This window comes from Anastrepha obliqua, chromosome 1 (assembly GCF_027943255.1).
Source record: "Anastrepha obliqua isolate idAnaObli1 chromosome 1, idAnaObli1_1.0, whole genome shotgun sequence".
NCBI lineage: Eukaryota > Metazoa > Arthropoda > Insecta > Diptera > Tephritidae > Anastrepha > Anastrepha obliqua.
The window spans coordinates 85,165,183-85,177,927 of NC_072892.1; the positions used below are offsets into that span (position 1 = coordinate 85,165,183).

The following is a 12,745-nucleotide window of genomic DNA, read 5'->3' on the forward strand; positions in this document are numbered from 1 at the left end:
CGAAGGTTACCCGGGTCCACGTTTTGACCTATATCTCGAGACCCTATCCACCAATAGGTATCCAAATTATACGGAAACCATCTTCAATACCTTCTTAACAATGTGTGTAAGTTTGGTTTAATTCGGTGCAGACACGGCCGGTTAGCGAACACACACAAAAAGTTGACTTTATTTGATATATAAGATTTTTTTCAGTTTGTGTCCGAAAAATCCAAATATCTTACGGAACCCTATTTTTTTCCAAAATAAAATGTAATCCATGTTACTCGTGGATAATGTAGTTTTCGAATGGTGAAAGAATTTTTAAATTCGGTCCAGTAGTTTTTGAGTCTATTCGTTACAAACAAACAAACAAACAAACAAACAAACAAAGTTTTCCTCTTTATAATATTAGTATAGATAATGTATGTGTACATAAGCTGTAAGTAGGGAGCGATCTGGGTCAAGGTTAACACACTCAAAGAGTACCTTCTGCCTATCATTTCATGCTTTAATCAATGACTTTGTGGATGCCTCTATGATTTTGTTTGATTTTTTTTCTACTATGTAACGTGCAGCGTCAAGATCGAGCAGCCGTCTCGCCCCAGTTTAAAGCTTGCAAGTAAAAGTGAAGCAACGTACACAGGCAGCAGAGCACAAAAAACTATTTTTTGCTTAAAACGGTCCAAATCTCCTTTAAGGCTTTTTCATAATTTGCTTTGAAATTGTTATTTTCCAGGTTTTTTGAGAACAGTTTTAAAAAATAAATTATTATTTAACTCATAAAATAAAATTCAGCCTGAAGTGTTATTTTAAGGCATATATTATTTTTGTTGGTTTCGTAATAATTTTTTTTCTTGTAGGACAGATATCATTTGCACCAAATTTGAGTAATTTTACTTCGTTTTTAAGGGGACAGATACCTGTAAAATTTCGGAAAAAAATTTTTTTCATTAAATGTTAATATAATCCTTTAAGAATATGTCAAAAAAATTTTAGAACGTAAATTTAAGTATTTCTTATATTACAGATCGTCAACCGTGACGACTCTATTCTTTGCGTTCGAGCGCTCGAAAAGTTATTGACCGATCTCCCTGAAATTTCGCACACATCTTTTTTATCGTACCTGCAGATAACCTGTAAATCCTGCCTGGATCTTTCTTCTGACCATTCGCCAGTGATAATCACAATAAATGATAAACTCGAAAATAGGCCCCAAAACTGCCAACTTACCAACAGCCGTACAAATTGGACTCAATTTAAAACCATTTTGACGTCGACCTTTGGCATAAAAGTTACTCTAAAAAACGAGGAAGATGTAATCGAGGCTACTGAATATCTAACAAAATGCATCCAGGATGCAGCGTGGTCATCCACCACTCATGTGAGTCCTCATACTCGTACACAAAGAAATTCAAACATCGGTATCTTCCTAAGAAACAAACTGAAAGAGAAACGTCAGGCAAGAAAAATATGGCAACAAACCAGATTTCCTGAATATAAAAGCCGTTTCAACAAATTATCAAAAGAAATAAAAGTATTATTGAAAGAGCAACACGATAAAGAAATGAGGCAGTTTCTATGGGGTTCGGAGCCAACACACCTCACCAATTATTCCCTGTGGAAAGTCAGCAAAAAAGTAAGTACCACAAAAGAGCACCGTCCTCCACTTCGTAAAAAAGATGGTTCATGGGCGAAAACCGCAATCGAGAAATCTGAGCTTTTCTCTAAATATCTAAAAGATATTTTTACACCAAACGATACTGAAGCTGATCTTTGTTTTGACAGCACTGTTGCTGCCTTTTTAAACGAACCCTACCAAATGGAGCTACCGATGAAGAAGTTCACCAAAAGTGAAATAGTTAGCACTATTAAAAAGCTAAAAGATCACAAGGCACCAGGATATGATCGCATCACGGCCGAAATTCTCAAAAAACTACCTCCTGAACCCTTTAATTTCATTACCCATTTGTTTAATGCGTGCTTAAACAGAAACATTTTCCCAGCTCAATGGAAAGTAGCAGAAATTAAAATGGTGTTCAAGACAGGAAAACCAGGCGATGAAGTGAAATCCTATCGCCCTATCAGTCTTCTACCAATACTGTCAAAAGTTTTTGAAAAGATCTTCCTTAAACGTTTAATGGTTTTTATCGAACACATCAGTTTGGTTTCAGGAATGAGCATTCGACAATTGAGCAAGTCCATAGACTTGTCGAAAAAATACAAACAGCGCTCGACCGAAAACAAATCTGTTCAGCAGTTTTCCTGGACATATCACAAGCCTTCGACCGAGTGTGGCACCAAGGCCTACTCTTTAAAATAAAAAAGAAATTACCACTAAATGCCTATTTGCTCCTTAAATCATATCTAAACCAACGAATGTTCTACGTAAATTACGAAAATGAAATTTCCAATTTCCAACAAATTAAAGCTGGGGCCCCACAAGGCAGTATATTAGGTCCAATCCTGTACTTAATTTTTACACACGATCTGTCAACCACAAAAGGTGTACTAACTGGCACTTTTGCCGATGACACCGCTATTATGGCGACAGCAGTGGATCCCGTAGAAGCCTCTTATATGCTCCAAATAAGCATAAATAAAATCTCCAAATGGCTCCGGAGCTGGCGGTTGAAAGTAAACGAACATAAATCTCAACACGTAGCCTTTACCACAAAAAGAACCACCTGCCCACAAATCAAGTTAAACCGTATTCCAATTCCGCAATGTGATAGTGCTAAATATCTAGGCATTCATTTGGATAAACGGCTTACGTGGAAAAAGCATATCTTTACAAAAAGGAAAGCTCTAGCTTTAATATTTCGTAATATGTACTGGCTGCTAAACCGCAAATCCACCCTCTCAATGGACAACAAACTTATCCTCTACAAATCTGTGATAAAACCAGTCTGGACTTACGGAATCCAACTGTGGGGTACTGCGTCAAATTCAAACTTGGAAATCCTGCAGCGTTTCCAGTCCAAGACTCTACGCACCCTAGTCAACGCTCCGTGGTACGTGACAAATGCCCAAATTCATCGGGACTTAGACATCCCTTCAATAAAAGGGGAAATACAAAATGTAACCAGTAAATACCGAAATCGACTTCAATCGCACCCAAATGAACTGGCCTCTACCCTCATGTCACCATCATGTGTCTTTTTAAGGTTGAAAAGAAAAACACCAATTCAGTTCGTCCAAGAGCCATCTATAAAATATTGAATTTATTTATTAGAAAGGATATTTCACTGGAAATATTCCTTTAATACTAAAATCAAAGCCACTCCTAAATGTAACCAAATATTTGTAAAATGTCTTCTAAGAATTGTAAGTATAGACAGAATACAAAATAAAGTTTTTAAATAAAAAAAAAAAACAAAAATCTTTTTATGATATTACTTTCTGTGGGAATTTACAATTCGAAAATTTTTCGAAAAAATCATTTTTACGAAGCAAAAATAGTAGGGAAATTCGCCCTGAAATTCCTTTTTTTTTTTGAAGTATTTTATTCCGCGATTTTGTTTCTTTTTTTTTTGTTTAATTCATATAGAAATTATGAAATTAATAAACAAAAAAATGTTTGGTTTTTTGTATTCAGGTCACTGACGCCGATGCTACAATGCCCGCCGATTGAAAAGCCCCGCTTCGACCTTTCTGGAAGAATTGAGTATACATCCGCCATTTTAAATGATTAAAAAAAAATTATATAATATTATTTTAATATATAAATAAACTGTATGCCAATTTTGGAAAAAATAAATTGACTTCTTCATTTTAAATAATTTTAATGAAAATCAGGGAAAATATGGCCGTTTACAAGTATCTGTCCCCTTAACAGAGTAGTCACATTATTTCATTTTTTTAATTACCGTTATTTGGAACGTGGGCGTGGTATTAACAGATTTCACCCATTTCTAGCATAAATTTACTCTTTATTAAAATAAGTGCCCTTGCTAAATTTCCTAAAAATATTTAAACTTTTTCTCGAGTTATGGCTTATAACATTCAATGAAGCTCATTAAAATAGGAAGTGTAAAGACGCAAATTCGTCATTACTGGTCACTTTAACGGTTGAATCCACTATTAGAACTCCAACAGCCACTTCACAATCCCAAAGTGTGTGCAATTTGTTGTGCAATGTCAAGAGTAAGCAATTTTTGTGGACAATGTCTCTTATCAGCGCATGCTGAACGATTATTTTCTGCCAATAAAGCGAGAGCATCCTTCTTTCGGTACGCACATATGGTTTCACGTCGTTTCTGGCCACGTCGTTTCTAGCCACATCGTTTACGACCAGAAATATCATGGTGATACTGCATGATTTTTTCCCTTATCTGTTTGCCGTTTCGGTGACATATCCTGGCTCCCTATGGAGCAATGGGAGTACCTGAAAAATAAAGTCTATGAAACTAACATAGCGACCATTTCAGCACTAAAAATACTGAAATAAACTTTTATCATGCTTCTTTTCTAATTTAGCTTTTAATTCCTGCCACCGAACACCCAGTATAAGGGTAGACATACGCACTACCAAGGGCTAGTGTGCCAATGCGCCATTATCCGCAACCTCGCTCGCATATGGGTATTTTTGCATCTTTTAGTAGAAATAGAAAAAAATAACATATAAAACTGGTATATAACGGCTTTAAATACATGCACATAATACAAAAACCTAAGTTCTGAGATTGGTCTCGTGATTCCCGTATTGTAAAAAGGGCATCCCGTAAGTCCCGGAATCGTAAGCATCAAAAAATAGGCATTCCTAATACATATACCTACGTATATGTATATATACTTACACATAGTTGGCGAATTCGTAGTGTGCGTCTTGGTGTTGTTCCATAACTCAAGGGGCTTACAAAAAGGTAGGAAAAACTGTTCACTCATTTCTTTTTTTAATTTAGGAGCAGATCCTTTCATTCTGGTGCGTATCACACCATGATGGAAATCTTTATTTCAACCTTCACCCGATGCATTGCTGTCTCTCTAGTTCACAAGTGTAAAATATGATGGCCTATTACGACATATGCAAAACTAAAAAACTTCCGATAGACAGATTAATTTTGCGCCGCCTTGCACTACATCGTATTTGAACAGTTTTGCATTTCTTTTAGAAATTCGCAAAATTTCGGTTCTACTATATGTGTAAATACGTTAATGTGAAATAATTTTAAGTTTCATATCCAGGCCCTCCCTTTTTATAGAATAGCTGATACTCTCCGACAAGTAATGTTAAACCTCCTTGTGCATTTCTGTCAAAAAGACACTTTTCATAAAAACAATTTGCATTTAGAAGGTTACATGAGAACGCTGGTCTCTCTACTATGTAACGGGTGATCAATTAAGAGGAGTTTTTTTCATTTGCGTTTTTTTTACAGATCGCGTGCGAGTTGTGGCAAACTGTCATCGTGGATTTGTTGAACAGCGTTTGGCACTTCATCATGGAAAGACTCACACCGCAACAACGTCTACAAATTGTTCAACTGTATTATGAAAATCAGCGTTCTGTAACAAATGTTTTTCGTGCGCTTAGACCGCATTATGGTCAACATAATCGGCCTGCCTTAAACACTATTCGACATACCATCAACAAATTTGAATCCGAATATTCATTGGTGGATAATTCTCGACCGAATAGATCGCGTCCAGCAAGAAGCATTGAGAATATAGCGGCAGTAGCAGAGAGTGTACGTGAAAACCGCGATGAATCGATTCGGCACCGTTATCAGCAACTTGGACTGTCGTATGGAACGACTTGGTCAATTTTACGGAAGGATCTTCATTTAAAAGCATACAAAATACAGCTCGTACAAGAACTAAAGCCAAATGACCTTCCTGCACGTCACCGTTTTGCTGATTGGGCTCTTGAAAAGATTGAAGAAGATCCGCTGTTTTCGAGCAAAATTTTGTTCAGCGATGAGGCGCATTTCTGGCTCAATGGTTACGTCAATAAGCAAAATTGCCGTATTTGGGATGAAGAGCAACCAGAACAGGTTCAAGAGCTACCTTTACACCCAGAGAAAACAACGATCTGGTGTGGTTTATGGGCTGGTGGAATCATCGGTCCATATTTTTTCAAAAATGATGATGGCCGCAACGTAACTGTGAATGGTGCTCGCTACCGTACCATGATATCGGACTTTTTGCTACCTGAAATTGAATCTAATGATCTCTACGACATTTGGTTTCAACAAGACGGAGCCACTTGCCATACAGCTCGTGAAACAATGACTTTATTGAGAAGTCATTTCGGAGAGCAGCTGATTTCACGTTTAGGACCTGTGAGTTGGCCACCAAGATCTTGTGATATCACACCTTTGGACTTTTTTCTTTGGGGATTCGTGAAGTCCAAGGTCTATGCTGATAAACCAGCTACGATTGAAGCTCTGGAAGCCAACATTACGCGTGTTATTCACGACATACCAGTCGAAATGCTCGAACGAGTGATTGAAAATTGGACCTTCAGAATGGACCACCTTAAGCGTAGTTGCGGCCAACATTTGAATGAAGTCATATTCAAAAAGTAAATGTCAAAGAATGTCCTTTCAAATGATAAATAAAGGTTTTGAACATAATTTACATTTTTGTTTTTTTTTTAACTATTGAAAAAAGCACCTCATGATTGATCACCCGTTACTTATACGAGTAGTATATGTGAAAAAACAAAAAAATGTCGACACCACACCGAAAATTGAAAGAGAGGTTAGGCCTACTTACCTCTCGCATTATGGAAATAAGTTTTTTGTTGATAATATTCATCTGTTGCGTATACAATAATAAATATTTAGGGAACAATGAATTAAAATTTACTCTGTCGATATTTTCTCGAACAGTTGTGCAAACAAGAACTTTCACCACATGTATTTTGGTAGCCACTTTGGGTCACGGAAGTAAAATGCTATTGTTGATTGAATTTCATTTCAGTTAAGTTTCCAAAGCCAAGCAGCAAAGCAGCATACCGACACAGAGATCATGAAGTCAATACACCTGATAATTTTAGGTTTACTTGCATTGCTAAGCCATAATTCCAAGGGAGATTACTATACATCCATAGCGAGTTTATTCGATCTGCTGGATGTAGAAACGCGCGCCATTGCTTACGTTGAGAAATATATGGAAGAAATGGAAGAAATCAGTAGGCAAGTGAACAAGTAAGTTGAATTAACATTGAACGCGCCGAAAAAATTTAAATAGCAGGTCTCTTAAAATTTCCTCAATCGCAGTACACTCCAACAGTTAGAACGCGTTGCGAAAGAGGCCGATAATGACCCAAAAGATTACTATGAGAATCCATTGAATGCCTATAAAATTATTAGTCGATTTGCAATCGATTGGCGGAATTTGCATAAGACTCTGTTTGATGAAAAACCAACACAAAGTAAGTAAGATCCGAGAGTAAATCAGCAGGCTATCACATGCGTGGAGTTTTTTCAGATAATCTTCCTAATACTGCAAACGTCGAGGAAGCAAATGTTCCTGAGCCCACCCACGATGATTTGGTGGGTGCAAGCAAAGGTTTAGCACGTCTGCAAAACACCTATCGACTAGAAACAATCGACGTGGCTGAGGGTTATCTGATGGATTGGAATTATTCGCAAAATTTCACTGCAAGCGAATGCTACTGGCTAGGCCGTAGCTTATATGCGGCGGGCGAATACAAATATGCGGCCGAGTGGCTTATGCAGGCGCGTTTACGTTTAGTCGAGGAGTTGAAGGCGCCCGATGAAACGTGGCAGTTGGAGCGAATTACAGATGTGCAGGTGCTTGAATTTCTGGCACCTAGCATGCATCATCTAGGTGAGTGGATGGACATATTTCTGTGGAGAGACAAATCAAGCAAAGTATTTTTTTTATTTCCTCACTTTTAGGAAAGAGCAAATTAGCGATACTTTTAAACGATAAACTTTTGGAACAGGATCCCACAAATGTACAGGGATTGCAAAGCAAAGCACTTTACTCGGAGAAGGCACTTGAGGAGCGACATGCCAAGTCACTCGAGAATTTGTCCCATATAATGCCGCAGGTGCTAATAAATACAAAAATGAATTTTACCCAAACACACATGTAACCGTATAAACATGAAATACATTTTTACGACTCGCTCTTCTTGCAGCGCCCCGAAATCGAGAAGCTCTTTGATAGCGTATGCAATGGTGAGGTGCATCAAACTCCTCGTGAACAACGTAATCTTCGCTGCCGTTATGTACACAACAATGTACCCTTTTGTTTCATAGCACCCTTCAAAAAGGAAGAGCTTAATCACGATCCCGCAGTCGCATACTATCACGAAGCCATTTACGACAGTGAAATCCAGCGAATTCTCGATCAATCCGTAGACAAGGTGGAGCGTTCGATGGTCGGCGGTGGAGAAAATCATAATACCTCTGATGTGCGTACAAGTCAAAATACCTGGCTTGACTTTAATGAGCACAGTTTCCTGAATAACATGGCTCAACGGTTGAGGGATATAACGGGCTTGGTATTGGAAACTGGCGAGCAATTGCAAGTGGCGAATTATGGTATTGGTGGACATTATGGCGCGCACTATGATTTCACGGAGGTAGTAAAGGCGGTTGTGCACAATTATTGTTGCTGATGTGGTTTTCTTTTCAGGACGAAGAAGACAATTTTGACGGCCAAGGAAATCGACTTTTAACTGCATTATTTTATGTGAGTTTCGCTTGATTTGCTCTAAGTTTGAACCAAGGGGCATTTTTTAGATGTTTTCTGCATATGCGTTTCCATTTTTTGTAGATCAATGATGTGGAGTTAGGCGGCGCCACCGCGTTCCCTTATCTACGCTTGGCTGTGCCTCCCATAAGGCGTAGTATGGTCGTTTGGTATAATATGCATAAATCGTTAGAGGTGGACTATCGCACAAAACATGGAGGTTGTCCAGTTTTGATGGGCACAAAGTGGAGTAAGTTCAAGCACGTCTTATCCATATTTAAAAAATACTTAAGCAATCTTCACTGCGTTCTAAGAAAGTATTTGAAAGAACTTTAGCATATGAAAACATTTAGAAGAGATCGATTTTTTACACCCTCTTCCATAATAGTACTTATGTTTTCAATTCATAAGTGCGATAGCTCATCTTGGAGAAACCTAAAGCCTTAGTGTATATGAAGCAGTGCTTAACGTAGTCAGCATCCAAGATATAAAATCAGGCACTTCGTTTCAAAAATGTTAAGTCAGAAATTCTCAGTATTCAAGTCAAATTCAACGAAGTATTCCTAATTCCTAGGAGGAACTAATTGTCCTTCATATTACGTGTATATCATTAACCAGTTTGTGCCGAATACCTACCAAAAACAGTGCCTATATGAAAGGCTTCTGCTTTCTGACCAATCACGGCCCCACTTTAGAGTTATGAGTTTATGTTTTTTAAATGTTTACATATTTAAGAGTTTTCAATACAATTTGCAAATTTTTTTGTCACATACGGCGTCAACAGCATCACAGTTAACCCATTTCTTAAGCCTTGCTCCCGTTTTTCCAAATAGCCAATGAAATTGCAAAGTTATTTTGAGTTTGCTTCCAATCGAGATCGACTTCGTTCTATAATATAACTTTTGCGCCGAATAGCGGCGTCTAAGCCGAATGAGTTGTGCGTGGCCACTGTGGCCATGAAACACTTAATAGCGATCGCGCTTAGCAGTCAATGGCAAGCCTCTGAGTATAACTCAACCATGAAAAAGGTGCATCAAAAGAATGGGCGCACCAATTAAATATTTACGAGTAAATCAGAATTATCGATTATTGTGGAAAATACCACCATTTTTTAACGATTACTTTTACGTTTGCAATTGCAGCAACTCAGCATTCTTCCAACCGTGTACACGTCTCACAACGCGAAATTCATAACGATTATGAAATCCCAATAATTATTCATGTACAGTAATAGAATCATTACGACTGTAGAATGTATGGAAGCCGTTCGTACCATTTTCTCCAAAATAAATCCATTATTTTTGAGTAAAATTTTTACGCAAATGGTTTAAAGCTGTTGTTTGGTGGATCTATAGCTCCTGGGCGATGATAGGACTACTAACTTATCAGTCAACTTCGATTTTTTCTGCGATTTTATCGACATTATCGACATTCTTTAAGATCAACTGCCTGAACAGCATCGACGAAACCAAAATTGCACGTAATTACCTCTTTCAGTATCGGCACCATAAACACCATTCACAATTTCAGCGGCCTGGCTTGCATTTCCGCCTTTGTCACAGAAAAACTGTAAAATGTACCGAATTTTCTCTTTTTTGATTTCCCTTGTAAACACCCTGTAACCCACAACTGAATGGAACAAACAAAAATCAAGAAAAGAATTTTTTAGTGCAAAATGTCATTTTGACAACGAGCATAAACTTTATATTGTTTGATATGAAGATATCGATCATTACAGCCATCTACCGATAAAATAATGGATTTCTTTTTCCCCAAACTACTATAATATACATATATGTAGTTTCATTTTTTTGCGAGTGGCCGTGGTAGTCGAATGGGTTGGTGTGTGACTATCATTCGAAATTCGTGAAACACCAAAAAAAAATTAAGAAAAAGACTTTTCTAATAGCGGTCGCCCCTCGGTAGGCAATGGCAAGCCTCCGAGTGTATTTCAGCCATGAAAAAGCTCCTCATAAAAAAAAATCTGCCCTTCGGAGTCAACATGAAACTGTAGGTCCCTAAATTTGTGGAACAGCATCAAGACGCGCGCCACAAACAGGAGGAGTAGCCTGGCCAAACACCCAACAAGGGTGACTATCATTAGTTACGCACAAACTCATTCTAACATTTGTTATACAAAGCTCAATTAAGGATTAATAGATGACTTCGCTTTTGATAATAATATATTTTACTTAGTAGACTTGCTATCAAAATAACATAAGCCCTTCATCAAGAAAAATTGAGCTAACTCGCAAAAAATTGTTAAAATTGTTCAAATAAATTAAGCATTAGGGCCCGGAAATAGCGTAGAAAATATTCAATGACCTAATTTTGAATGAATGAATTTTGTAATGACAGTTAATAACACAGTTAACCTTAATTATCGCCATCAATATAAAGACTATATTCGCTACATTTCGGAAGGGAATTAAGACTCCTGTGAACACGTACACACATACTAAAATCGCATCTAAATCAAGAGGGTTAAGGTTAGTTTTTGTTTGTAACAAGCATATAAATATTAACTAAGGCTGTAGGTTTCGTCAGAGGCACCCTAGATTAACTATTCCAAATTCGTTGAAATGTTATCGGGTATGGGAATAAATGTCCGCCCTCGTAAAAGAGGTGTCACTGCTGATACTATTTTTGTGTTCGCTCTAGTAATACTCGTATACCGCTGATATGAAGGTGTATATGTGAGGTCTTGATCGCAGTAGTTGACATTCGTTTGAAGTGCAAGGATCATGTTTTATCTGACATCAAAAATGTCTACGTTTGTCCCGAAAAAACAGCATTTGCGGGAAGTCATGCTTCATTATTGCCTTTTAAAGAAAAGTGCAGCTGAAACGTGTCGTATATTGATCAATATTTACGGTAATCACACTCCATCAAAGGCAACTTGTTAAAAGTGGTTTCGACGCTTCCAAAGTGGCAATTTCGACGTGAGTGATAAAGATCGCGAAGAATAAATTCGAATTGCAATTACAATTATTGGATGAAGACGTATGTCGAACCCTTGATGATATGTCTAAGGGGTTGGATGTTGACAGATCAACCGTCGGTAAACGTTTGCACGCGATGGGCCAGCAAGCAGGTAACTAGGTGGCATATCAACTGAAGGAGAGATGTTTGGTGATGTGTGAGATCCTTCTTAAATGGCAAAAAAGAAAATGTTTTTTTCATCGCATCGTCACTATCGATGAAAAATCTATGTATTATAATAACCCTAAACGTCGAAAATGTTCGAGCCTGCCTGGTGAACCAGGTGAACCCGGTTCATCGACAGCGAAAAAAAATATTCATGCTTCGAAGGTTATGTTGTGCATCTTGTACGATCAGAAGGCTGTCATCTATTATGAAATCCTTAAACCATCTGAAACCATCACTGGCGATCATTACCAATATTTTACCCGAGATTCTACCGCTCTTAACATTAGCTTGGCTTTCAATGGGCCTCATGATTTCTATTAGAAATTTCTAGCACTTTTATATATGGAATTTTATAAATTTAAAAAGCTATTCGATTATTGCGATGATCTTAATTCAAACTTTACTTTTCTATACTTATCCAGTTTGCAACGAATGGTTCCACGAAGCCGAGCAAGAATTCAAAAGACCGTGTGGCTTAGAAAGTGATAGTCATAAATCCTTAAAATTTAAGAATTTGCATTTAAGTGGTCAATAAAATGTATTAAATAAATTAAGAGTTTTATAAAAAATGTAAAACTTATTGTATAAGTACAATAAAAACCAAATTAGTTTGTAGTTAAATAATACGAGCATCTTTTAAATGCATAATTAACCCTATGTAGTACAGAAGTTCTAAAACTTGTATTCCATACAAATCGATCCGCTCTAATACGTATAAGTGTATGTATATGATCGCAATGTATCTTTGCCAATGCTAGTATTGTCCTCGACAAACTTGGTCTGGTAGGCATTCCCTTTCATAATTATTAGCGTTTGTTTCTGTTGAGTAATTTTTTTGTAAAATCGTTAGACAAGACATAAGAGATACCAGAAATTTTTAAAAGTCGTTCTAGCCGGTAATAAATATTCATATCAGCATTCAAATGTTCTAATTTCACTCAAAAAA

At 37.2% G+C, this 12,745-nt stretch overlaps 1 protein-coding gene across 1 annotated transcript; it reads left to right on the forward strand.

The window, feature by feature from the left end:
- The first annotated feature begins 6,951 nt into the window (after nucleotides 1-6,951).
- Nucleotides 6,952-12,415, forward strand: LOC129235769 (prolyl 4-hydroxylase subunit alpha-2). Its single transcript, XM_054869805.1, has 9 exons — nucleotides 6,952-7,130; nucleotides 7,203-7,357; nucleotides 7,405-7,776; nucleotides 7,848-8,002; nucleotides 8,093-8,542; nucleotides 8,593-8,649; nucleotides 8,734-8,899; nucleotides 12,222-12,315; nucleotides 12,409-12,415. Exons 1-9 carry the CDS (start codon nucleotides 6,952-6,954, stop codon nucleotides 12,413-12,415), a joined length of 1,635 nt encoding a protein of 544 aa, XP_054725780.1.
- Nucleotides 12,416-12,745: the final 330 nt, after the last annotated feature.

Bases quoted from the DNA above. Each gene is read 5' to 3' on its own strand.
- LOC129235769 (XM_054869805.1), top strand. From the start codon at position 6,952: ATGAAGTCAATACACCTGATAATTTTAGGTTTACTTGCATTGCTAAGC. The intron at 7,131-7,202 runs GTAAGTTGAATT...CCTCAATCGCAG, and splicing joins ATCAGTAGGCAAGTGAACAA to TACACTCCAACAGTTAGAAC. The intron at 8,900-12,221 runs GTAAGTTCAAGC...ATACTTATCCAG, and splicing joins TTTGATGGGCACAAAGTGGA to TTTGCAACGAATGGTTCCAC.